Below are 23,781 nucleotides of genomic sequence, written 5' to 3'. Positions count from 1 at the left end.
CCTGCCCGTGGTCCTGGAGGGACCCGTACTGGGGACGGCAGCGTTCAGCTGCGTGTCCATTGCGCACACAGCAGTGGCCACGATGGGCAAAACATGAGAGAGGCTTTTAACCTGCCAGACCCTCTGTATTCCCTCAGGTTCCGGAGTCGTCTGGTGTCGGGTGCTCCCCTGCAACGCCTGATCCCTCCCAAAGGTGCCCTGGATGGATTGCACTCTGCTGTAGGATGTATTTACTTCCCTCCTTCTTCCTTGGACGTCATCCACAACTTGCCTCATCTGATGGTGCCTCCACCCTCCACCATGAATGATGATCAGAGACTACACAACAATGCGGTAGCTTGGCTGGTCTGCTCGGGGGTCTCCGTTCTAGCCAACGCCTGGGGGATTCTGAGTGTAAGTGCCAAGCAGAAGAAATGGAAGCCCCTGGAGTTCCTTATCTGCACGCTGGCAGGGACTCACATCCTTAACATAGCCGTCCCCATCACTATGTACGCTGCGATCGAGCTCCGGCGGCGGCGCTCAGACTATGAATGGAGCGAAGGCCTCTGCAAGGCCTTTGTCTCCACCTTCTATACCTTAACCTTGGTCACCTGCTTCTCAGTCACCTCCCTGTCCTACCATCGGATGTGGATGGTCCGCTGGCCAGTCAATTACAGGTAAATTTCTCTCTCCCTGCAAAACCATGGGTTTCCTTTTCTGCCTCAGTCAAATTTTGATTTTTAAAACATGATAAAAATCCATCCCATGCAATGACATGCATTCCAAGGTGGCATGAAGTAAGTCTAGAAATGGGGAACCCCTTGTATTTAGAAATGGACTGAACCTGACGCCCAGCTGTGAGCAGCACAAACATGGTTTCAGATAAAATCTCAGCTTTTAGAATGAGCTAATCCATTGCCATGTTCTGCGAACATGATGGACTGGAAAGCTGACTTCTTCTGCACTTCCCTGCTGAGATGAGAGTCCAGAGTTCTATATTTCCCTCTCTACAGAGCCGGAATTAGGATGATAAAAAACGCTTTTCAGCTCCCCCTTAAAATAGCAAATGTCCCATCTGAATTCTGCACACAGAGGCAGAGCAGTGTTAGGCCTGATATTTTGGAGAAAGAATATTAAGGCAGTTGATCAAAGAATTATCCTTAGGAGTTTATTCTTTCAGCTTCTGTAATGCAGCAAAATCATAAACACTCAGTACAAGTTCCTGCTTTCTCTGATATTTTTGGGTCTAATCCTCTTTTATCACTTCCTCTGCAATTTAAATACATTTCCTCTAATATCTCCTTGTACTGTAGAATTTTTTCCTGCTAGGGTGGATTCCAACTACCCCACTGGGAAGCTGGTCGCACTGTGTGTGCTCCCTGGGGCTTTCGAGGAATTGTGAAAACTACCTGGCCAAGAGGAGCCATGCGATTCCCAGCGCGTGAAATCTGCTGCAGCCATCCCCCAGAATCCTTTTCTTCTAACTGGAGAGATGTTTACATAAAAAACAACTTAGTGTCTGTCTCATTCTCATTTCTTGTACATGCCCTTGGAACCGTTCTCCGAATATTCGTTTTATCTCCCTTTAACCAACTGCTTTCTATTCGCTCTCTCGCCTTAGCCCTTTTTTGTTTTATTCAGAGGCTGCAGGAGTAGTTACTTATAAATAGATGACAAAATATCTGATGGGTGCCTTCAAAAGAGCATAAAGCAAAACAAAACTGACTCTTCTCTTGCAGTTTATAAGCAGAGCTTCAATCCTGGAGAAGCTCTATAGAAATGTTTCTCAGTTTGGAGCCCTATCAGTCATGCCAGCAGCACTCAGCTAGGTGAGACCCTGGCTGGATTTTACCCCTAGTTCTCCAGATTGAATAGGTCCGCCAAGATCAGCAGCCTCTATCGTCTGTTGGCTTTTGGCAGCCTGTATGAAATCAGCTGGTGGCTCCAGTGAGAGTCCGCTGCTGAGACGAAGGTATTTCCGACATGTCATTTGAAGTTCTAAGCAGCAACCAAAGAGCTGATCCTGTACGAGCACGCGTCTGTTTAAAGTAGGGAAAACGCTGCTTTGGGTGTTTTTACGACTGGACAGAATCGCCACAGTGTGAAACGATGAAATATGAATAATGCTGCTCTCCTGCGCTGGGTCTACACAGCAGCTGGGAGGCCTCACTCCCCGCTTGGGTGGACATATGCACACCAGTCTGACTCAAGCGGGTGCCTAAAAATAGGAGTGTGGCCTCATGGCTAGGGCTGGCTGGCTGCGTCCGCACAGGGGCCAGGCAGGGTCGTGCCCGGGCAGTTAGCCCCTGCCGCCACCACAGCCACATGCTCTTCTTAACACGCTGGTTCAAGCCGAGCTGCCGGGCCTGCCTGAGCTAGGCCTCACCCCTGCCAGCGCTGTGTGGACGGAGCCTTTTCTGTTCAGCAGCCTGCGGGAGCCAAGCGTAGCAGCCGCCCAGTCAGCTCCTCCACTTGCCGAAGGACCCGGTTCTCTGGCTCCGTGAACAGCTTTACCGAAAGCAGCAGCCTGGACATGGGGCGGGAGTCGGGCTGGGCGGTGACACCCTCCCTGGAGCAATTGTATTTTTTCCAGTGACCGGAAATAATCTTGAACAGCACCACGGAGCTGAACCAGGCTGCCAGAAACCATCCCCTGGCCGCAGCACTCGGGGCGGCAGGACAGGGTACGGATCCAGCCCCGCACAGAGAAACCCCAGGGCGGCGAACGTCCGAACGGCACCGCCAGGCCGGAGAGGCAGCACAGCCTCCCCATCCGGAGCCTGGTGCTGCGGGTCAGGGCAGCAGGGTCTCGGGCTCTTGCGGGCTCGTGTGTCGGTGAAGTGCGGGCCCGGCCCTGGGAGGTGTGCGGAGCCGGTGGGAGTTGAAGTCGCTCAGCTCCTCGCAGGACTGGGCCCTGCGTTTGTAGCCAGCTGGGAGAGCGCTCGCCCCTTGCGTGCTGCCACGCTCTGCAGGGGCTGAAAGCAGGAGCGTGGCTTGGCTGGCGGCTGGAGAGGGGCAGTCACCACAGGCCCTGGTGGGCAGTGCCGCGGGGGAGGTGAATTCCGCATGGGCGGGTTATGTACCAGTTAGAAACCTGACAAGCGCTTGTGACGCAAGGTTGGAGATCGATTGGGAAGGGCCCCGAGCTCTGAACAGCTGGCCAGGGTCTCTGCATAGTGTGCCCAGCTCAATTCCTCCTCCAGCCAGTTTGACACAAGCACAAATAATTCACGTCCTCTTCCTCCTCAGCAGGGGGTCAGGGTCAGGCTCCCACCTGGTCCCGGCTCTGCTGCCTGCTGGGCTGAGCACCATGGTGGCTCACGAGGCCGTTTTCCTTTTGAGCTTTGTATCCCGAGAGCCTTTGCCCTGGTGGTGACATGGCATTTGGGGGCAGTCGGTACCTCTGGGTCTTCTCCAGCCAGCGCTGCCCTGCGGGTCTCGTCTGTACCCAAGGTATGCTGTCTTGTCTCCCCCCACCACTGCAGGTTGAGCAATACCAAGAAACAAGCTGTTCACACTGTGATGGGCATTTGGATGGTGTCCTTCATCCTTTCCACCTTGCCAGCAGTCGGATGGCATGACACCACCGAGCGCTTCTACGCCAGGGACTGCCGCTTCATCGTCACCGAGATCGGCCTGGGCTTCGGCGTCTGCTTCCTGCTCCTCATCAGTGGCAGTGTGGCAATGGGCGTCGTCTGCACCAGCATCGCCCTCTTCCAGACCTTCTCCGTCCAAATGGGGCACAGCATCGACAGGAACAAGTTCAACGTACCTGCCATCGTGGTGGAGGACGCGCAGGGCAAACGGCGCTCATCCATCGACGGCTCTGAGCCCATCAAGACCTCTCTGCAAATCACCTACCTGGTCACCGGGATCGTGTTCATTTATGATTTCCTGATGGGTTTTCCCATCCTGGTGAGTGATGGCTGGGGGGCAGGAGGGGTTGGATTAGTGACTTGTGCGCAAAGGGGGAAAGCTGCCCAGGCTGATACAACCCCGGACCGGCGGTTTCTGGCGTCCAGAGGGGGCATTTCAGGCAACGTTCGCGCAGGGTAAATGCTGCAGCGCAGGCTTGTCCCTGGGGCACTTGCTGCTGGACTGTGGAAAGTTGCCATTCAAATCCCACAAGGGCATGGGGGTAGTTTGGGTGCTGGCTGCAGGTTTGGTGGTGCCATGGAAATCATGACTTGGTGTTTGTGCTCCCCAGGCATGGGGCTCTCTTGTTGCTACACTGGGACAGTGCCGCTGTTGGGGCTGTAGGATGTTTCGTTAACAAAGAATAATCAAGTGACCTGGGGTTTTCTGAAATGGCTGGGTACTGGAGCGAATTGGGCCGGGGAGGAAATTAATCAGACTCTCCCCTGCCACCCCCTCCTTGGTGTCCTGCCGCCGTTCCCAGAAATGCCGGGGCCAGAGCGCAAGGCCGTGCTCTGAGGACAAGCTGAGGAGGGGTTCTCTCCCTGCCTGTGTGGAAGGGGAGCTCTGTTGCCTCTGGGGGATTGTAGCCCTCATCCCCTGGCCTAGGGCTGTAATAGCTCCTGGCCTAGAGCCGCTCTGTGCTGTGGAAACCACTACCCACACCCGCAGGTCCACAGGGCCTTGGCCCTGGCCTCTAGCAGATCCCCCGAGAGCTGTGGGTTCTGGGGCAATGGGGCAAACCCCACACCCTCAAGAGAGGGGCCTGGGAATGCTGCTTGAGGGGAACCTCACTGAATGTCCTGCCTCCCGGGCAGGTTTCTCCACATGAGGAATTCCATGATAAGGTCCCACGTATTCTACCAGCGGTGCGAGTGCAGACAGCCGGGCTCCCTGAGGAAGCGCTGGGTCCCCACTCAGTACCAGTGTCTGCACCATTGCTAGGGAGCCGGGATCCTGCAGCTCTTTCCTGGGCACGGGTTTCACTCCTGCTCTGTGTGACCACACATTGCTACCGCAGCTCTCCGCCTGCTAGGACCCGGACCTGGGGTTTCACTCCTGCTCTGTGTGACCACACATTGCTACCGCAGCTCTCCGCCTGCTAGGACCCGGACCTGGGGTTTCACTCCTGCTCTGTGTGACCACACATTGCTACCGCAGCTCTCCGCCTGCTAGGACCTGGACCTGGGGTTTCACTCCTGCTCTGTGTGACCACACATTGCTACCGCAGCTCTCCGCCTGCTAGGACCCAGACCTGGGGTTTCACTCCTGCTCTGTGTGACCACACATTGCTACCGCAGCTCTCCGCCTGCTAGGACCCAGACCTGGGGTTTCACTCCTGCTCTGTGTGACCACACATTGCTACCGCAGCTCTCCGCCTGCTAGGACCCAGACCTGGGGTTTCACTCCTGCTCTGTGTGACCACACATTGCTACCGCAGCTCTCCGCCTGCTAGGACCCAGACCTGGGGTTTCACTCCTGCTCTGTGTGACCACACATTGCTACCGCAGCTCTCCGCCTGCTAGGACCCAGACCTGGGGTTTCACTCCTGCTCTGTGTGACCACACATTGCTACCGCAGCTCTCCGCCTGCTAGGACCCAGACCTGGGGTTTCACTCCTGCTCTGTGTGACCACACATTGCTACCGCAGCTCTCCGCCTGCTAGGACCCAGACCTGGGGTTTCACTCCTGCTCTGTGTGACCACACATTGCTACCGCAGCTCTCAGCCTGCTAGGACTCGGACCTGCGAAACTGGCCTCTGAATCGCATGTGTGAGATCAGCAAGGAAGCAGCTTCACGCAGCAGTGGAGGGAGAGGGGGAGGCTGTGGGATTCGTGCCTTGAACTTTGGCACTTTTCTGGAGTTCTCTGATTCAGAGTTTCCACTGCTAATAAATCACAGGGAGTCTGCAGGGCTGTGTGGGACGGAGGGAGCGCTGGGCCTGGAGCAAGTGACGTCCCACGTTGTCAGGGCGGTTGAGTGGGGTTGGTGCAGAGACAGCAGGACCGATGTGCACGCCCGGAACCAAATGGGCTGGGCGCACAGTGAGGAGGAATGTAGCCAGAGCCAGAATATGTGATGAATTGAAAGGCTAATAAATGGCAAAGATGGTTTAATGCAGAATAATGATGTCTTTGAAGTGCCTCTCTCATACACTCCTGCCTGCGTAATAGAAGCGGAGGGACAGAGGGAAGGCAGTGCGTTGGGAACTATTGATGAGGAGCTGGGAATTAAAGATCAACCTTAATGAAGAGAGGAGCTGAGACGCTGGCAAGTCTGATCCTGCAGCCTGAGCATTGTCAAATCCGCTCAGCACAGAGAGTTACTGAGGCAGGAGCCAAGTGCATAGTGCCCCAGCATGTGGCCTGGCTGAGATTTCGTTCCCTGAGCTGCCAGCTCCTTCGCACCTTGCCATCAAATAATACCCGCTCTCGGAAGCCATGAGTCAGTAATTGGGGGCCCCTGTGGAGAGTGTGATTGCATGCCACCCTGGAGATGTTGCCCCAGGTGGGCGCTGGGGTGCGGTTCACCCTGGTGGGGCAGAGCTTTGCAGCCTGCTAATAACATGCCAGTGCTCCTGAGAACCCTGGTGTGCTGGCCTTGAGGGCTATTAATAAATGACGAGCTAAATCTGTGGAGGGTAATTTGCCTTTCCAGGCCCATAGCCCCCCCGTGCTGTAGGAGCCCCTGCGTTTGTGCTATTGAGAAAGCAGCCAGATGGTAGTGAGCTAAGAGGGGGCCTAGGAGCCAGAAACCGCAGAGCTCCATCTCTCCCAACTTCCATGGCCCCTGCCACCTTAGTACCGGAATCCCTTATCCCCACTCTGCCACTGACTGAATCTGTGTCCTTAGGCAAGTCCCTTAATCTGCCAGGGACACAGAGGCTGGCTTCATGAAGTGAAGCACCCCATCGGGGTTGGAGGACTCGTGGAGGAGAAGCAGGGATTCCTCACTTACAGACATTCTTCTCGCCTGGCTCAGTGGGTGGGCAGGGCAATGCTAGCCCTTCTGAATCCCTCTGCCCGTTTCTCTGGCACTCACCTTCCCTGCCTGTCCCTACGCTCCCATTGCTCCTCTCGCCGGAGAGACGAGGGGCCACGTTCGGCTCTCAGTGGCGCTGGTGTGACTCTGGAGCTGCACGGCTGATGTCCTATCGTTGTGAGCTATGTACAGTTAACGCACAGTGGGGCGGGGCAGTCGGAGGGGGGGTGGGAGACTGGCAGGCCAGGGTAGGTGTCGTTGGTAGGCTGTGCTTACAGGCAGCCAGGGGGATCCAGTGCTTTTCTGCACCGCCAGTCACTAATTCAGCAACCTGAAATTATATTTCATGCTTCATTAGATGCCTACTTTGAATGCAGCAAGTTTATTGTTCCTGCTTTAAATCTGGCCTGATTCCACTGGGGGTTGGCACCTTTTTGTGTAAGGTTTTTCTTTTCTCTCTCTCTTTCCACCTGTCACCAGCAGGATCATCGCCCTGTGCTGCCCCATTCATCCTCCCACTGCTGCACCTGCCCCTTCAGGTGCATCCGCAGCTTGTACCTCGGGAACTGGCTGGGCACCACCCGCCCTGTGTGGCTAATGCGGGGACAGTTCTGTAGCCAGGACTGCTGTTAGGGCACGGCAGGCTCCTTTTGTGCCTGAAGGTCCGGGGCGGGGCCCCTCTCCCCGTCTTCCGAGGCCCTCTGCACCTCGTGAGATGTGTGCCCCAGACAGTCGGTCCTCTCGCTAAGCCACCCGCCCCTCAGCAGGGCAACGCCCTGGTGAAGCGGCAGGCTGTTTGCCGAGCCGAGAGACCGGAACGTTTCCCAGGACCGCCCTGCACCAGCCCCTCCTAAATATAGCCTCTTGTGGCTGAGGGGAGCTGCCCTCTGGCCTCCAAAGTCAGTGACTCATTCCTGGAGAGCTGCTGCTTCTCTTTGGACTACCCACCCCACAGCCTATCCCTGGCCGGGGTGGATCAGTCCAAAAGACAAGGCAGTACAGGCCAGCTTTCCCCCCCCGGGCGAGGGGAGGGTGCTCCCTGGAGAGGCAAGGAACATGGGAAGAGGGACAGAAACCGGGATTTAAACGGTGCCTGTAAGGGAGGGGCAGGGGGAGAGTGCGAGTGAGGAGCGGATTTTATTTAGAAGGTGCTAAAGATGACCCCGGGCTCCGAGAGCATGTGACTGTTGGAGCTGATGGCTGGGATTTTTAAATAGCTCAGTGCTGACAGGATTCTTACTTAAAATTCTGCTCTGGAAAAAGCCTCAGCAGAGCAGAATTTGTCTTGGGCTGAAAGTCCCCGGAGATGTGCAGGAGGTGAGGCGTGGGGAGCAGGCAGCGTCGTGTGCCCTGTGCTCTGCTGGAGCGGCTGGGCCAGGCATGCCCCAGGTGCGCGGGGGCGCATGGTGGGGAGGAGATGTGCCAATGAGAGGAGCAGATAAAAAGGACTCCTTGTTCTTTTGAAGTGTTCGCTGTCGAAATGTGTCAGACCCTAAGGGGGGAACGTTCTCTGCTGGAATTTACATAATAAACACTGCGAAAAGGAGGAAAGAGACGCACGTTTCCTCTCCCATGTTCCCACTGTGATGAGGGGCTGCTCCTGGTGCCTGCAGGGGCATGTTCTGCTCTCCCATGCCGGAGGCCCGGGGTCAGATGCCCATGCGGCTGCGTCTGGCTGTGGAGCAGCATCCAGCGGCTTCCCCCAGAGCCCTGGCCGGCCCTGCTGGCTAGTGCAGACTCCTGAGGAGCTGGCTTGAGCAGCTGGTAAGCGGGGCCCCCCTGGATGCGGGAGAGCTCCTGGTGCAGTGCACTCTTCAGGAGCCATTGCACTCGCGTCTAGGCTCTGAGCTCCAATTCAAGGACAGCACCACGGAGCCTCTGGCGGCCCGGTTACACTGTAGTGTCGATGCAGCCCGTGCCAGGGAGTCAGTGCTCCTGGTGCAGGAATGCCACTTCCCTGAACGAGGTTCTTGTCTGTCGACATAGCGACCGTGACGCTGGTGATTGTCCGTCCTTCACACCCTGACCAGCAAAGCCGTGCGGGCACCTGCTAAGTGCAGCCCAAGCCTTCGGGGCTGGTCTGCGCTGGGAAATGGCATCAAGAGAGAATCCGTGGTAACGAACGCGCGGTTAGCGCCGAGCTCCATGTCGGTGCAGCTGGTGTGTTTGACACCACGTCCGCCGGCCGTGCTTCCCCTAGCTAACAGGGTGCCACAGTGACGCCCTGAGGCCAGCTTTTCTCCGGGTGCCGTGCGGGCACACGTCCCTGGGCGGTGCCCCGGGGAAGCTGCACTACTGAAAGGTAATGCAAGGACAGCTCTGGACGTGGGTGAGCTCAGGCCAAGCTGGGTGTGAGGCTGGGCAGTGCAAGCTCCCGCCACGTGCTTCAGCCCAGCACTAGAGGTGCCATGTGGGGGGTGGGAAAGCACTGGGCCTCTCTGCTGAGCCTGCCAGCCGGGGAGCCAGCTGTGCTCTCCCAGGCTGCCGACAAGCTGGGGCAGCTTCCTGTGAACGGCTGGGGGTGAACGGCGCTGTCTCCTCCCCCTTACCTTGTGGTCAGTGGCTGGAGGGGGACCGGCTGGTGGCTTCTTTCTTTCCAAGTGCACAGGTGCCCCATCACCCTCCTAACTGGGCCCCCTCATCATCAGCCTCTTCAGAGAGGCCAAGGACGGAGTGACCTGCAGGCAGCAGATACCCTCTGTATTGCTGATGAACGTTTATATTGTGGCAGCACCTAGAGTGGGTGAGCACCATTCGCTGTGCAGAGGGCAAGTGCTGCTGGCTGCTTCAGAAGACGCTCTGATGAAGTTAGTGGAGGTGATACATGACTATGGCGAAGAATCGGGTCTAGAGTTGAATATGGACAAGACAAAAACTAGCATGGTGCACAAAGAAGCTGGGAAACATGCAAGGTTCCAGTGAATGAAGCCGCCATACAGCAAGTGAGAAATTATTGCTGTTTAGGAAGCATCGTTACAGAAGATGAACAATCAGATACTGAAGTCAGCACCAGAATAGCAAAACCAGAAGAGATTCTGGAAGCATAACAGTCTGATGAGATGGGATATACATCTGAAGACTTATTCTCTTAAAACGTACAGGTGGTCTGTGTTAAACTCTGGCTGTGAAACTTGGACATTCAAACAATCAGTAATTAAAAATAAACCCAATCCTTTGAATTATGGTGGTATAGAATAATTCTGAAGATATCCTGGCTAGACTGTAACCAATGAAGAAGTATTAGAGATGGTGGGTGTCACCATCCAGGGCAACTGCACCTGGATATTCCCTTAGCAATCCAACATGGGCACCCACTCTCAGACTTCCGCCTCCCCAGCTGTTGCCCTTCTGGGCAGAGACCTATGCCCTTCTCCCTCCTGACTGGGATGTTTCCATGCTGCGCAGTTCCCTGCCTACTCTGTGTAATTCTCAGCACAGACAAGGTGGCCCAAGGACACCTGCTCACTTTCTTTTCTGAGACAGTTAACAGGTGTAACTGCAACAGTTATATGGTAGCACACAGCACTCCCCATGAGGCCTGCTTTATTCTTAAGGTAAAAAGCATTACAGAGAAAGCATATTAAAGACAATAAGAGAACCTGCATGCATACAAATAATCTTACCAGGGTTCATCCCAACCCTAACCTGGATTCTGGCAGGAGCTGTCCGTCAGCACCCCACCCCTGGGTTTCCTTGTGGCCACAAGGTCAACACAGCCTCAGCTCAGAACTAGCCCCCAGTCCTTCCACCCCTACCCTAAGGTTTGGGGCCTTGTCCATTGGCTGGATCAGGGAGAAGGCTCTGAGCGAGTTTCAAACCAGGATATTTATCTAAGAACCCTTTCTTCCCTGGAGAATACAGTTTGAGCTAGTACCTACATCTCCCTGGGAGGGGGGCTTCCAGGGGTTGATAATGGAGGCAGTACATTAGCATTTCCCTCCCTGCTACAGAGGGTACATTCAATGCCACAATAACACATACATGCCTGCATTTTTAATGCAATATACCCAAAGATATTAACTCTAGTTCAATAAGATTTAACTTAATTCCATAAAGTTTATCTTAATTCCATAAGGTTCGTTCAGGATACTGCAGGGTATTGTCAGCAGCACTGGAACTCAGCAGATGCTAGTAAGCGATCTTACGAAAACAAAGATTGGATTTGCAGGGCACATGGCAAAAGGTTCAGCGGACACCGCATGTTTACGGGCACTGAAAAGGGAAGCTAATGGTGAACAGGAGGCAGAAAAGACGATCTTGGATGGATGGTGTGGTATCCTGGGTGGACTGTTCATCCACAGAGATTAGCAGAGGATTTGAGCTACCGTGGTTGCAAATCTCCGGGAATGGAGATGCCACCTAGGAAGACGTAATACCTAGAGATCATGGTCGGGGCCCATCGTGCTGGGTGCCATACAGACAGATCCAACTGCAGATCACTCCCAGTCTTCAGGGCATGTTACTCCTAGCCCCGCTGAGGCATGTTGGGGTGTGAGTGTGGAATTTGCACAGCTGTGGCCTGTGCTCTTTCTGCCCTGGGGACCGATACACCTGGTACAAATAGGCGGCAGTGTCCAAAACTGTCGATCGGGCACCTCTGACGAGCACGAAACTGATTTTTATGTAAGCGAAGTTAAAAATGCAAATGCTGCCCCGGTGAGCGAGCCAGCCTCCCCTCCTCCAGCATGAATTTGCTCTTGCCTTGCAGCCCATTCATGATGTTACTTGAAGCAGGATTTAACAAACAGTGAGGATGCTGATACTCCATGCCAGGCGATGTTAAGCAATTTATAAAGATCAGATTAAGTTAATATGAATTTGACTTACACCATTATGCTAATGATCCATTAATTAACAGGGGGAAGCACTATAGTTGGTCTTGATTAATATGAATCAGTTTGCATATTCTGGCTGTATTTTTCTTTTCCAAATTCTGAAACATTCATAACTGGGTGGTTTGTGCTACAGGGCTGGCCGGCCGTGGTTGCGTGCAGTTCATTGGCTCTGGAACTGGCAGTAGACACGCCAGCCCACTGGGAAAATGGCCTCTACATGCTGCAGCGGGGTTGTTTTAATTTAATAAACCTTTTGTTTCAGCAGCAACACGTTAATAACTCCTAACCCCAGCAGTACAGACTTGCTGTCTGCCATCTGGAATCCAGTGTGGGGAAAGCTCAGAGAAGTAGATGGGAGGCAGGCGACACTTTTGACATGCAAAAAGTCATTCCAGCCTTGCAGGGCGGGCGTAGATGAGTGGGCTCTTTCATGCCCCGATTCAGGAAAGTGCTTAAGCGCGTGCTTAACTTGACCATGCACCTAGGGTTTTTTCTGGATAGACAAGTGAGGGCTTCAGTGAGCTTGCGGGATTCAGACCAAATCGCTGTGTATCCAGCCTAGCAAGGGTGCTGTGAACATCCCCTCTCCCCATAGCCAGGAGGCTCCAAGTGCATTGAGCAAGTTCACATAGAGAGGAGACAGCCGAATGTTTGCATTCACTTGCAGGCTGGTGTTAGCTGCCATCTCCAAGATGCTACAAAGTGCTCTGGAGCAGCTAATGAGTGGGAGGGGGCAGTCCCATGAAGAGAGACCTTGGTGGAATAATCATGATTTCCCATGTAAGATTTTGGACCGTTGATGAGAATGACACCAACTTGGGGCACTGCCTATGACCTATGGGCCCCGTGTCCTTTCCAGCAGATGGGGGGAGAGCATGGAGCCGTTTGCCAGAGTAGGAAACCCAGAGAGCATTTCAGTTTGCATCACTTGTATGGATTTGGAGATTGGAGGTGGGGGGCGGGATTTGCACTGTTATCAGGCAATCAGCACCTCTGACCCTCCTCAGCTTGTGGAGTGCCCCTGCCCCAGCCTCGAGGCATCACCTGGCTTGGGCGGAATCACGTGGTTTTGCCATTCGCAGACTGGGCCCTGCCTGGCATTCCCTTGGTACTAACCAGGCTTGCCTCGGCAGATCTGACTTGGGTCGTATCCTGCAGTCTGTTCTCTCCCGGGTGATGACAGTGATAACCGGTGAACTGACCCCCTCCTTAAGGCAAAGTATAATTTACTAGAACAAAAGCATGTCAGAGAAAACAGGTCTTAAAAGCAATAAACCAACCTCTATGCATATCTGCCTCTCCCTGAGGCTTACCCTTCCCTGGGTCTGGAAAGGCCAATCTCCCAGGGAGGGCTGACAGCTTGTCTTCCTGTTAGAACTCATTGACCCATCTTCTCCAGAGAAGAGCTTTTTAACTCTTTACTGTCCTTTGCTCTCTAGTTCCTAGCCTGGCAAGCCAGCTGTGCCCTTCGGCCTGGAAGTAGGCCATTGCCTTGTAACTGCCACCCACAGTGCTTGGTGGGAGGTTGCTTATCCGGGGAGAATATGTGTTTGCGTTTCTGTTTGTTCTTCTTCTTAAGCTAGATCAACACATTCATACAGGAAATTCTTATTATCCAGTACAGAAGAACTTCCCCTCGCTGACTTGGTCACACTCACTGTTCATAAACCTGGTACATCTCCGTACCCTTATTGTTACACAGCAGCTCCTTCGGCATTAATAATTTTATTGCATCTTTGCTGCACTTGCAGCACTGGGGCGAAGTCTCCTGAGACCGGCATGAAGTGCGCTTAGCAGAGTCAGTGTACTGAACCCCGAGCGTGTGCTTGCTCTGAACATAACCCTTGTATTCTGCTTCTAAAAGCCACTGAAATGCTCTGCCTTTGGGAGCGAGGGGGAAAGACTGAATAATTGCTACGTTTGGGCATTAAAACAGGAAAAATACTCTCTGCGGGAGGGTGTTTGCTGTGCAGGGCTTGGGTCGCAGGCTGAGAACCAGCACGTGCATCTTTTAGGATCGCCAGGGCCCTGACAATGTGCCCTCTTTTAATCTAATTTTTACTGTCCCAAGAAGCCAACAGAGTGTTCGAAGTTCTGTCCAGAGTCCGCAGTCTTCTCTCCAAATTCTGCAGGAGCAGGGAGCTGCCTAATAGCCAGCACGTGTGTCAAGCTGGATTAGCAGTGCTTGGCTGAAACTGGGCAAGAGTTGTCAGTTCTGGTCTTGCTCTGCTGGAGGCGGAAGGGTGTCCCATGGGATAGGAGAGGAGGGTGTCGTCGGCAGCCCCGCTGTCAGGGCGGGTGATCTGACTGGAGCTGGCCTGTGTCATTTTCTTGTCAATCTTGTGTCTGGGAAAGCACAGCCAAGTGCTTTATATTTTGCAGACTGAGCTCCCAGACACTGAGAAAACTGGCTGCATGTGAGCCCGGAGCATGGTGTTTGAGTCCGTCCGTACAGCTCTGGGTCAGAAGGATGGTCTTGACTGTGTCTGCAGATCACTGAAGGGAGGTCCCTGCCCTGCTGCCGGCAGAGTGGCTGCGTGAGCTGCCTGCTTTCTGGCGTGTGGTGCCCTCGTAAAGGTCAGGGTGGCTGCCGTTAATTCTGGCTGGAGGAGGCAGGTGTGTTAAGAGGGGATGTGGTTTTGCAGCCAGCCTCCTCCCTATGCCAGGGTGAGTGGTTGGGGGCGCCGTGCCTGCAAAAGGCTGTTTGAACTGGTGTGGCTGATGGGGAGTCCCTAGTGTATGACTTTTGTGTAATCGTCGTTCGATAACAGGAGCCGCAGAGAGACCAGCATGGCATTTCAGCTGCTCAGCAGTGGTTTGATTGGCTGATGAATGTGGGAGCTAAGTGTGGGGGACGGAGAGGAAGGTTGCTACCAGCAGACTGATGCTGCAAAGCTTGTACAGGAGTTCCTCTGGGTAAACACAAAACCACCCCAGTAAGTATCATGGAGCTTAGTACGATGCAAAGCCTCCTCGGTCTCACCTGTCTGCCTGACCCTCCGCAATGCTGCATGCGCACAGCTCCACTGCCTTCAGCTGGAGTTGGGGGGCTGAGCACCCATGGAAACCAGGCTCTCGGATGAGGAGAAGTCTGCCTTTCTCCTCACTCTCTCCACTCAAGGAGGATTTAGCAGGGGCTTTGCACCTGGACACACACTGCTTCCCTCTGACCAGGCAGGGATGGTGAAATCCCACATTGACGGGATGGAGCAGTGGCTAATGCCCGTGAATCTGTGTGTGCGGAGCTTGAGAACGATCGAGGGAGCTCTGGTGCTTGGGAAGCAAGGGAGAGGGAAACTCCTGCATGAGTGACTCAGAACTGAACTGAACTTTAAAGACCCTGGAAGCAAATGTTGGAGAAAGGGCAGATGCTTGTTTGCCTGCATTGTGGCTGATGGCAGCAGGATCGCTGCCCTCTAACCTCTGCCAGCTGCAGCCCTGGTCAGTGCTGCTCTTGGCGAGACTGGTATTGCTGGAGGTAGCTGGGGTGGGCTGCGTCACTGTCCTGCGTGAATTACGCTGGGGACGCTGAGCTACTAGTGCAAGGTGTGAAAGACTCTCCTGCTCCGTTTGCATGCAAGCCGCTATCTCGGAGCCCGCTGCGCTGGCGGGGGAACTGGGAATCTCCCCTGGGGCACATCTCCCACTGCTCCTGTTCTTCATAGTTCTTGTCCCTTCTGGGTTCTCTGGACCCTGCTGCTTGTTCCCTTCATCCTCCTGATGACCTCATAAGCCTTCCCCTGAGACTAGCGATGATGTCACAAGTGGGATGGTGACATCAGGGCAGTGCCCCTGCATCAAGCAACGTGTGTGCCAAGGCGGTCTGGAAACTGGGCCCAAGCTGAGGCAGCTGCAGACAGAGGCTTTGTTCTCTGAGGGGCGCTGCAGGCTTGGAACTGAGTGTGCCCCACTTGGCAAGGCTGCTCTGGGCTTTGGGCTCTCGTATGGATTTGACAGGAGCAGGTTGCCAGGAGCCTGGAGGCTTTCACAGGTTGCTGAGCAAAGCTGAGAAGGCCGGTTAGCAGGGCCCCTCTCCCAGACTCACCCCACCCCAAGCGGTGGTTACCCAGTTGGATCAGGTGCCCGAAGGCCTGTTTCGGCGTTAACAGAGATGCTGAGCGCTCAGGAGTGTCCCGGCACCAGACAGTGGCTGATGCAGAGAGTGACGGAGAATGCTGGCTGGACCGTGACACTCCCTGAGCAAGGCCCTGATGTGGCAGCTGTAAGAACCGCCCTCCAAACGCAACACCCAGCAGTGCAGGCAGGGCCTTCAGAGCAGCTGTGTGTGCTGGGTACCGAGGCCTCCCAGGTGTCCCTGCCCTCCGCTTCCTGGAGAAGGGAAGACAGGGTTGGGATGCTCGGCTTGAATGCTGAGGACTTGCCCAACCCTATGGAGGCTTCTGGGTTGCAGGGCTGTGTAGGGCTCCATTTGGAGCCTGCCCAGAGCAGTTATCCGCCAGCCCAGGGACCAGGAGCTGGGTCTGCTGAAAAGCAGTGCCTAGGGCTAGCCCCGGGCCAGATCTCCACAGCATTCTGCCAGCCAGCCGGCCTGGGGCTCCAACCTGGGCCACTTTTTGTGCAGAGCGCAGCACTAACCTCTGCGTCCCACACAGGCCCTGAGTCGATGGGACAGGCCAGTCTGGGGGCCGTGCTGAGTAACTAATGCACTGGGGTTTTGATGTCCCAGGTGGTGAGCTTTGCCAGCCTGAAGTCTGACGTGTCCTACAACTGGATGGTGGTGTGTGTTCTCTGGTGCTCGGTCATCCAGTCCCTGCTCCTTCCCCTCTTCCTCTGGGCCTGTGATCGCTACCGAGCAGACGTAAGATCCATCTGGGAGAAGTGCGTGGCCATCATGTCCAACGACGACGCAGATGAAGGTGAGAGCGAGCAACTCCCTGTGCTGACACGTGATGCATGCCCTGGGTAGCTGCCTGGGCCAGCCTGTGTCCGCCACAGCACTACCCCTCCCCGGGGTGCTTGTCCCGTGTCTGCAGAGCGGCGGGCTGTGCCAGTCACAATGCACCCTCTGTGTTTTAACATGGGGGTAGAGAGGGCTGAGCGATGGGCAATGAAGTGGCTGCAAATGCCAAAGCCAGACATAACTAAGATGATTCCAAGCATGGTGGTGGGCAAGCGGGTCACTTGCCAGGAGTCTCCTCCTGTCTGGAGTTACCAGGCACCCACATGCCATTAAGTGTCACTGCGCCACATTCTTCCGCCCTCCCGCGGGTAGGGTTGGCGCACAAGTGGGGGTGCAGCCTGGGTGGGCATGGCAGCCCTTCATGATGCCAGCGGTGGCTCTAGTGGGGCACTGTACCCATCCCTGAATGGGCACTCCTTAGTGATGCATGTTCTGAAACCACCCCATCCTTCGCCGCTGTAGCTGCCGGGCTCTGCAGTCACGAGTGTCTCCGTGCAGTCCTGCTGCCCTCTAAAGCCCATCCCGTGTGCAGCCCTGGGGCGTGAGTCCCTTCCCTCAGCCTCATCTCTGTCCTTCCAGGAGAGGCGCGTGGGATTGGGCTGGAAATTCATTTTAATTTTTCCCTGAGCGAACCAGCGACCCTGGCTCCTCGGGCTAAGAACAGTCGATGACGTAGCCCCCTGGGTATCGCTGGAGAATCTCCTGCCTAGACCCCGCTAGCAGAGCTCTGCCCACCAGAGCACCACGTCTCCCTCCTGGGTCTCAATTGCACGTGCTAATTTCTGTTCCAACCTAATTCTGACACCAACCCCTTGCAGAGACCAGCCTGGATGGTGCAATTCACACCGACCTGATGTATGAGAGGCCTTACGACTATAACTACGGCGGGGACATCTTAGCGCTGGAGCACATTGCCAAGTACGACTTCTCAGCACTGGAGAGAGGAATCCCTCAGGTGTACCCTGTGCGATCGGTGCAGGAGAACAAAATGCAGTATCTGCAGGTAATGGGCTCCGGGATGGGCAGCAGCCTTCCCCTCCGAGCAGTCTTGGGACATGCTCTTGGAAAGAGAAAGTGCCTACAAAGCAATAAAAAAAAGTGTGAATCACTTGGCTGTGGCTCAGCATTCCAGGTGCAATGGGGGCCTGCAGTGCTGGCAGGTGTGTCCGGGCACATTCAGCTCACTCCTGTTGGACAGTCCATGTCTGTCCGGTTTGGGAATGTACCTTGCCTGCTATCAAGTGTCCCGACAGAGAGCACTGGCTTGCCTGCCCTGTGTCCCAGGCACAGCCAGGAAGAGCCCAGTGGGTGCTGTGTTGATGAGCACGTCTTACCAGTCCATGGATTTCGGTGGAAAGTTAGTGGGTGAAGGCAGCGCAGCAAAGGATGAGCAGGAGACAGGTGAAAGCGAGCAAAGTAACTTTATAAAAGATGGACTGGCCTTTACTGGAGCCGTTTAAAGTCCCTGGGCAAAGTAACTGTCCCTTGGCTCGCTGACCCCTAGGTGAGACCTTGCTTGACCTTTGCTTAGGCTGCTTTGCTGTTGTACGCTCTCGCATTGATCAGTGACCTTGTAAGATGCAAACCTCCCCTCCCCCACTTTATTCTGTTTGTATTTTTTTTTAGTATACTTGATTATAGTGCTGACCACACCGAAGGAGGGCAGCCCTGAGGAATTAAACAATTGACAAGTAATAATTCATTTATTGGAAGTTTTTATAAACATTAATTACAAACCTACCAGAATGTGTCACATTCTGATTGGTGGAAAATCAGTCAGGATTTGCTAGGGCATGACCGATTTTCACAGCTGTCCCATTGCACTCTGGCTGCTCCACACAATCACTTGTAAGAAAAGGTTTAATGTTGGTCAGGAGTTCAGCCTGGAGTACGTCAATTCACTCTGCTCGTCCAATTTTGAAGGATATGTGGAGTTTCCTTGTAAATGTCAAATTAACTTTTGGCTGTTGCTTGCACCAATCAGGCTGCGCACACTTTGGGGTCTCAGCCCAAGAACAGCTGGCTGGAGCTCCCCTTGTGGCATGCTCCTGACTGTTCTGAAATGGAGCTCACACCACCAGGGTACAGCACACTCTGAATCTGTCCACAGCAGATTTGCTGTGATTCCAGACTCTGCCTTTAAAACAGCAAAGTGCATTGGGCAAGATGAGGCCTTGTCCAAATGACACACCTCTAGACTGTCTTTTATTGCATGCAGAACAGCTTGAGAGAGGGTCCTACAAAAGGCTGTGTGTAATCGACTTGCTCTGTATTTTACTGCCTGCTTCTGAGACCCGGTGGAACCGACAGATGTCAGCATCATTCCCTCAGAATCACTTTGCGGTAGCATCGACACCCCGAACCCGTGTTGAGTCCTAAAGCTTTACAGGCTTACTTAAAATTGGAGCAGCTGCGAATACAAGAAGTTGGGCAGACAGGTTCACTGCTCTTGGTGCGCCTGTTCTGTTTCCACTTTCTCTATTTCCCAGCAATCAGTTATTCATTTGCACTGCAGTAGTCCCTTGAGACCTGTACCCACTGGGCCAGGCACTGTTCACACACAGCCCCAAAGAACGTATCATCCCAACAGACCCAGGGCGGGAGGGGAACGCAGACCAGAGAGGAGAAGCAATTTGCCCCAGGTCAAACAGAGAGCTAGCGTTGGAGCCAGGAGCAGAGCCCAGGTTTCTTGAGTCCCTGTCCAGTGTCCTGTCCATCGCGCCATCTCGCCCCTGTGCAGCGTGGGAGATCACGCCATAGCACAGTGACTCAGCAAGGGTCAGCTGAAAGCACGTGGCTTTCGAACGGGATGTTCTTCTCAGCCTTAGCTTCAGTCATGGTGCACCAGCAGGGCGCTGGCGGCAGCTCTGGGGACCCTTTGGAACCTCTCCCCAGGGGTTAGACCCTCCCTGTGCCACCCGCATGCAAAATTCTTGAGGAAGCACCATAGATGCTCAACGCGTCTCTGCTCTGAGACTTGCTGAGAGCACTGCTTGGCCCTCAGCTGCGTCCAGCTTGCCCAGCCTCCGGCAGGAGCACCAGGCAGTCAGGACTTTCTCTGATCTGTTTGTATCCAGCAGCAAGTCATTGACATGCCGTGAAAGTTTTGTTTGACGTGACTCCGTAGCTCTGACGACGAAGCTCCCAGGCCAGGCGGGGAAGGCTGACCTGTGGTGTTGCTTTCTCCCCTCTTCTCTAGGTCCCGCCTCTGAGGCGTTATTCTCACGATGAAACGGACATTTGGACTACGGGCCAGATTTCAGCCTACCTCCAGCGCTGGGGGGCAGGCGAGGACGCGGCCGGGCTGGCCCACCTCCTCATCCCGCGGCATGCACGGAGGAGGAGCAGCCTGACCTCCTACCACGAGGAGCAGCTCCCCTACCGCAAGCGCCGGAAGTCTGCCGAGAGCGTCATCTCACTCAAGCCGCTCTCCCGCGAGGACCTGTACAAGTGCTTCAGCAAGGAGGAAGTGGTGAACTTCATTGACGAGAGCCCCCTGGCCAGCCCCAGGAAAAGCCCCATGCGCTCGTCTTCCGTCTCCCTCCTCCCTGAGGCTTTTCCGCCCCAGGCCAGCGTGCGCTCCAACTTCCCTCTGACCGACTTTGAGCGGGAGCCTCAGGTGCTGCACAGGTTCTCGGCGCAGGGGAAGGGCTGCAGCCTCACTGTGCCCAGGCCTCTGCGCGCCCAGGAGGACCCCAGGTGCCTCTTTCCTGGGGGAAACAGAGACCCCTGCAGGGGACAAACTCCCTTCGAACGAGGGGAGGCCCAGGCACTGGACAGCCGCCCAGCAAGCAGCAGCTGCTCCGAGTCAGGGGGATTTCGGACGAGTTTGAGCATCTCCTGGGGGGAGCAGGAAAATCTACAGAAAGGTGGGAGCAAAGGAAGCACCACTAGCTTTTTAAGCTCCCCTTCTGCTTCGTCTGGGTATATAACATTTCATTCCGACTCCATCGGCTCGGCCTCCTAGGGCCCCAGCGCCATCTCTGCCGTGGGTGCTGGTTTTCTGCAGCTTTCCTGACGTCGGTCAAAGATGGGGTCTTGGTTTAGTAACGGGAGCTGGGCAAAGCACCAAAGAAATCCGATGTCGTTCTCATGCATGAAAAAAGGGAGGCAGAGAGACTTGCTAGAGGAAGGTCTGATCTGAGGACGGTGTAAAAATGTTTGCAATTCCTACTCAGGTGGACAAAGCCACAGCACAGTCCTTCCAGACCCTTTCCATGTGCGGAGGGCAGGGGCGCCCAGGGTGGGGGGATCAGTGCGGGTGCTGCAGCCCAGAGCGAATGCTCTGCTTTATCCCGGGCAGCAGGATTGCGCTGCCTGCAAAAGGCTGGTGGGGGTTTAGCGGAGCCCCACAGTCTCTCCTGGTGTTTGTCAGTAGCTGTAACACGGGCAGCATGTCTCCTCCAGTGATCGCTAACACGCGGTACCCTCCTCTTCAGGCTGGGGTGGAAAGCTGGGCTCGTGTTTCCGTTAGAGACGAAGAAGGGTGTTTCTCATTTTAGTCAGAGCGGCTAGCTCGCCAGGCGAGGCAGCCTTATCTCGAAGGCACGGTAGCCTGACACGACAGTGCCTAATAACGTGGGGCTGGTTGGTGGTGTGTCGCTTATCCAGGACCGGACTCCCTCTCTCTCTGGGGAAAGGGGGTTGAACCGTGCGACCGGGCCCGTGTTCGTGCTCTGGGAGCAGGCTGCGCGCTGGGGTAGTCCCGAGCGTAGTGGATAACAGGCCGCTGGAGCATGGGGCTCAGCATGTGGCAGGTAAGAAAACACTCGGCTGCTGCTGTTGCTGCCGCGTGCTGTGCGTCTGGGCCGCCGCAAAGCGTCCAGGCTGCTCCAGGCCTCCCGAGCCGAGCCAACACATTCCGTTTTGACATTTAGAAAAAATTAGGGTGTTTTCTTCTTCCCCTTATTGATGTGAGTAAAAACAAGACCCAGCCAGAGATTGCTCTGGGGTGACAAACTCAGCCTCACCCCCCCCCCCCCGGCATTTGAGGGCAAGGCCTTTCTGAGGGCAGAAGAATGGGGTGTGTTTAGCAGGGAACATTGATACACTCGGCAGAATGCAGGCACTGAAAAGCTTTTGTCGCCAGCGAGAGGCTGAGTTAATCGCCCACAAAACCAGTGTCTCTCTTGTGTCTTTTCTCGGCACTGCCTGTGAGCCAGAGAGGTGGGTCAGGAGGGAAGAAGAGGTGACATTTCCATTTCAATGGCATCTCTGTTAACCTGCTGCTCTGCTACAATGCAGCTAACGCGGAGGAGTCAGGATCACTGTGTTCTGCCTGGAGAAATATTAGCGAGAGAATTTGGGGGGGGCCGGGGGCGGAGACTTTCTGTGAGCTCCTTTGTTTTACTAGGACTCTCTCTAGTGGGGAGACGTAGTGACCCTTACGAATGTCTACGTGCTGCTTTTTGAGCACGTGTGGGGTGCATGTGTGTCCACTGTCTGGCACAGGGGAAGGGAACTAATAGCCTCGAACTAAGCTGCGAAGCATAGAGAGCCCAGGGCCCGGCAAGGGGAAAGGGGCTCAGTATTCTGTAATACTCCAACCCTCATTATTATTTTTTCTAAATTCTGTGAATTAAATTTTATACCTGATTTCTCTAGGGGAAAAAGAAGGAGAAGATTGGTACCTGCTCAGCTCATGACACTGGCTCCAGTGGACCAAGAGCAGAGGCCACCTTTAATACAGGCTAAGTGAAGTGGGCCCAGTTTTCTGGATTCTGTAGTGGCCGGTTACTATAGACAGATCTGTGATTCGCTTAGTGCATCTTCATAACTCACTGCCGAGGCTGAGAGTCGTAGCTCCTAGAGTGAGACTGCTCACGGGGTTCTGCCCCAGCCCGAGGATCCATGTGTTGCGCGGGCTCACACGAGGCTCCATTGCTCTTGTGCGTTCACTCAGATCTCGGTCTTGTTGCTCTGGAGCTGCATGAGACTGGAGAATTGGTGCCTCTGCTCCTTTGGGTTCATGGTGTGAAATCCCGCTAACTTGTGCCCTGTGGTTTCACGGCTGATACAGACACAAGCTAAAGGTAAAGTGGCAGGTTCACTCTGTGGAGCTAATTTCTGTGTCCTTAAAACTATAACAAGCAATGTTTGAAGTGCAAAAAAACAAAGCTGGTGATGACTGGTATACCCCTCCGCCCCCACATGCCTCTTCTTCTCCAACTGCAGCAATCAGAAGCATGGGTCTGGCATCGCCATTTCTGTTCCCTTCCCAGCCACAGTCCGAACGCTGTTAATAGGGGGAACTGAGCCTCGACAATGGATCTCTGCTTTGACTTTTCCACTTGAACACGGGTACCACAGTGGCAGGCCACTCTGCACTGATTGTGTATCCAACGCTTGCAATGCATATGTCCCTGCACTGCCAAGCTGGTTGCTAGCTCCTGGAACCAGTGCAGAGCTGTGGAAGGCTTCGCTGCCCTGCACTGCAGTTCATAACTGGGATACAATTTAGGCTAATAGGAAAAAACCCCTATTACAGGCAGAGAGAAAACGGAAACATTCATTGATTATTTCCCCAAGCCCCTCCAATGCCCTGGAAAATACTGAGAGTTGCCCATGCAAAGAGTCTAGTTTGCTCCTCCCATCACAGCCAAAATGCACCTGCTACAGTAGCACCCTTTCCTGTTACGTGCATCAGCTGATGGCAGAGTAGGGGGAGAGGCTGGCTTTCTGCTGGTTCTCATCTAGTTTCCTTTTCCAGTTGGCTTGCACCTCTGATTCAGATATTTCTGGCCATCAGTTAATCCACCCACCAAACTGACTTCCACCCTCCAGGCTGTTACTCCTGTTTCTCTCGCTGTAACCCCCCTCTCTTCTTCAACTCCTGGGTGCAGGCTGGGCTGAGAGTTACAGCGTCTGGCTTACAAAGAGTTTCAATTCTTCTCTGTTGCTTCCCTCAGCATGGGCTTCTTGAAATCTGTGTTTGCGCGACACACACTCCCTGGCAGTGCTTAGCACATTACTCGCTCCTAAGGAGCCAGAGTGCTTTGCAAACAGAGGTGAATTGGGCCATTTTACTGATGGGGAGGTAGAGTCCTTGTCTGTGTCCAGACTGCTTATGGTGCAGCATGGCTTCCCCTGGGATTGGGTGAGCTCTGATGTAAGGACTGGGCCCCTGCCCTGCACCTGCTTATGTGGAC

At 54.6% G+C, this 23,781-nt stretch overlaps 1 protein-coding gene across 1 annotated transcript; it reads left to right on the top strand.

The window, feature by feature from the left end:
- The first annotated feature begins 279 nt into the window (after positions 1-279).
- On the top strand, positions 280-20,600 carry GPR153 (G protein-coupled receptor 153). The gene is made up of 5 exons (XM_077837498.1): positions 280-656; positions 3,465-3,894; positions 16,400-16,589; positions 17,452-17,636; positions 19,833-20,600. The coding sequence occupies exons 1-5, from the start codon at positions 280-282 to the stop codon at positions 20,598-20,600; spliced, it is 1,950 nt and encodes a 649-aa protein (XP_077693624.1).
- The last annotated feature ends 3,181 nt before the right edge of the window (positions 20,601-23,781 follow it).

This window comes from Eretmochelys imbricata, chromosome 18 (assembly GCF_965152235.1).
Source record: "Eretmochelys imbricata isolate rEreImb1 chromosome 18, rEreImb1.hap1, whole genome shotgun sequence".
In the NCBI taxonomy this organism is placed as follows: Eukaryota; Metazoa; Chordata; order Testudines; family Cheloniidae; genus Eretmochelys; species Eretmochelys imbricata.
The sequence above is the reverse complement of the archived record's forward strand: the minus strand, read 5'-3'. Positions and strand labels throughout refer to the sequence as shown.

Excerpts from the sequence above, each read along its gene's own strand:
- GPR153 (XM_077837498.1), top strand. The coding sequence starts at position 280 with ATGGTGCCTCCACCCTCCACCATGAATGATGATCAGAGACTACACAAC. Across the intron at positions 16,590-17,451 it reads CAACGACGACGCAGATGAAG|AGACCAGCCTGGATGGTGCA; the intron begins GTGAGAGCGAGC and ends AACCCCTTGCAG. Across the intron at positions 17,637-19,832 it reads ACAAAATGCAGTATCTGCAG|GTCCCGCCTCTGAGGCGTTA; the intron begins GTAATGGGCTCC and ends CCTCTTCTCTAG.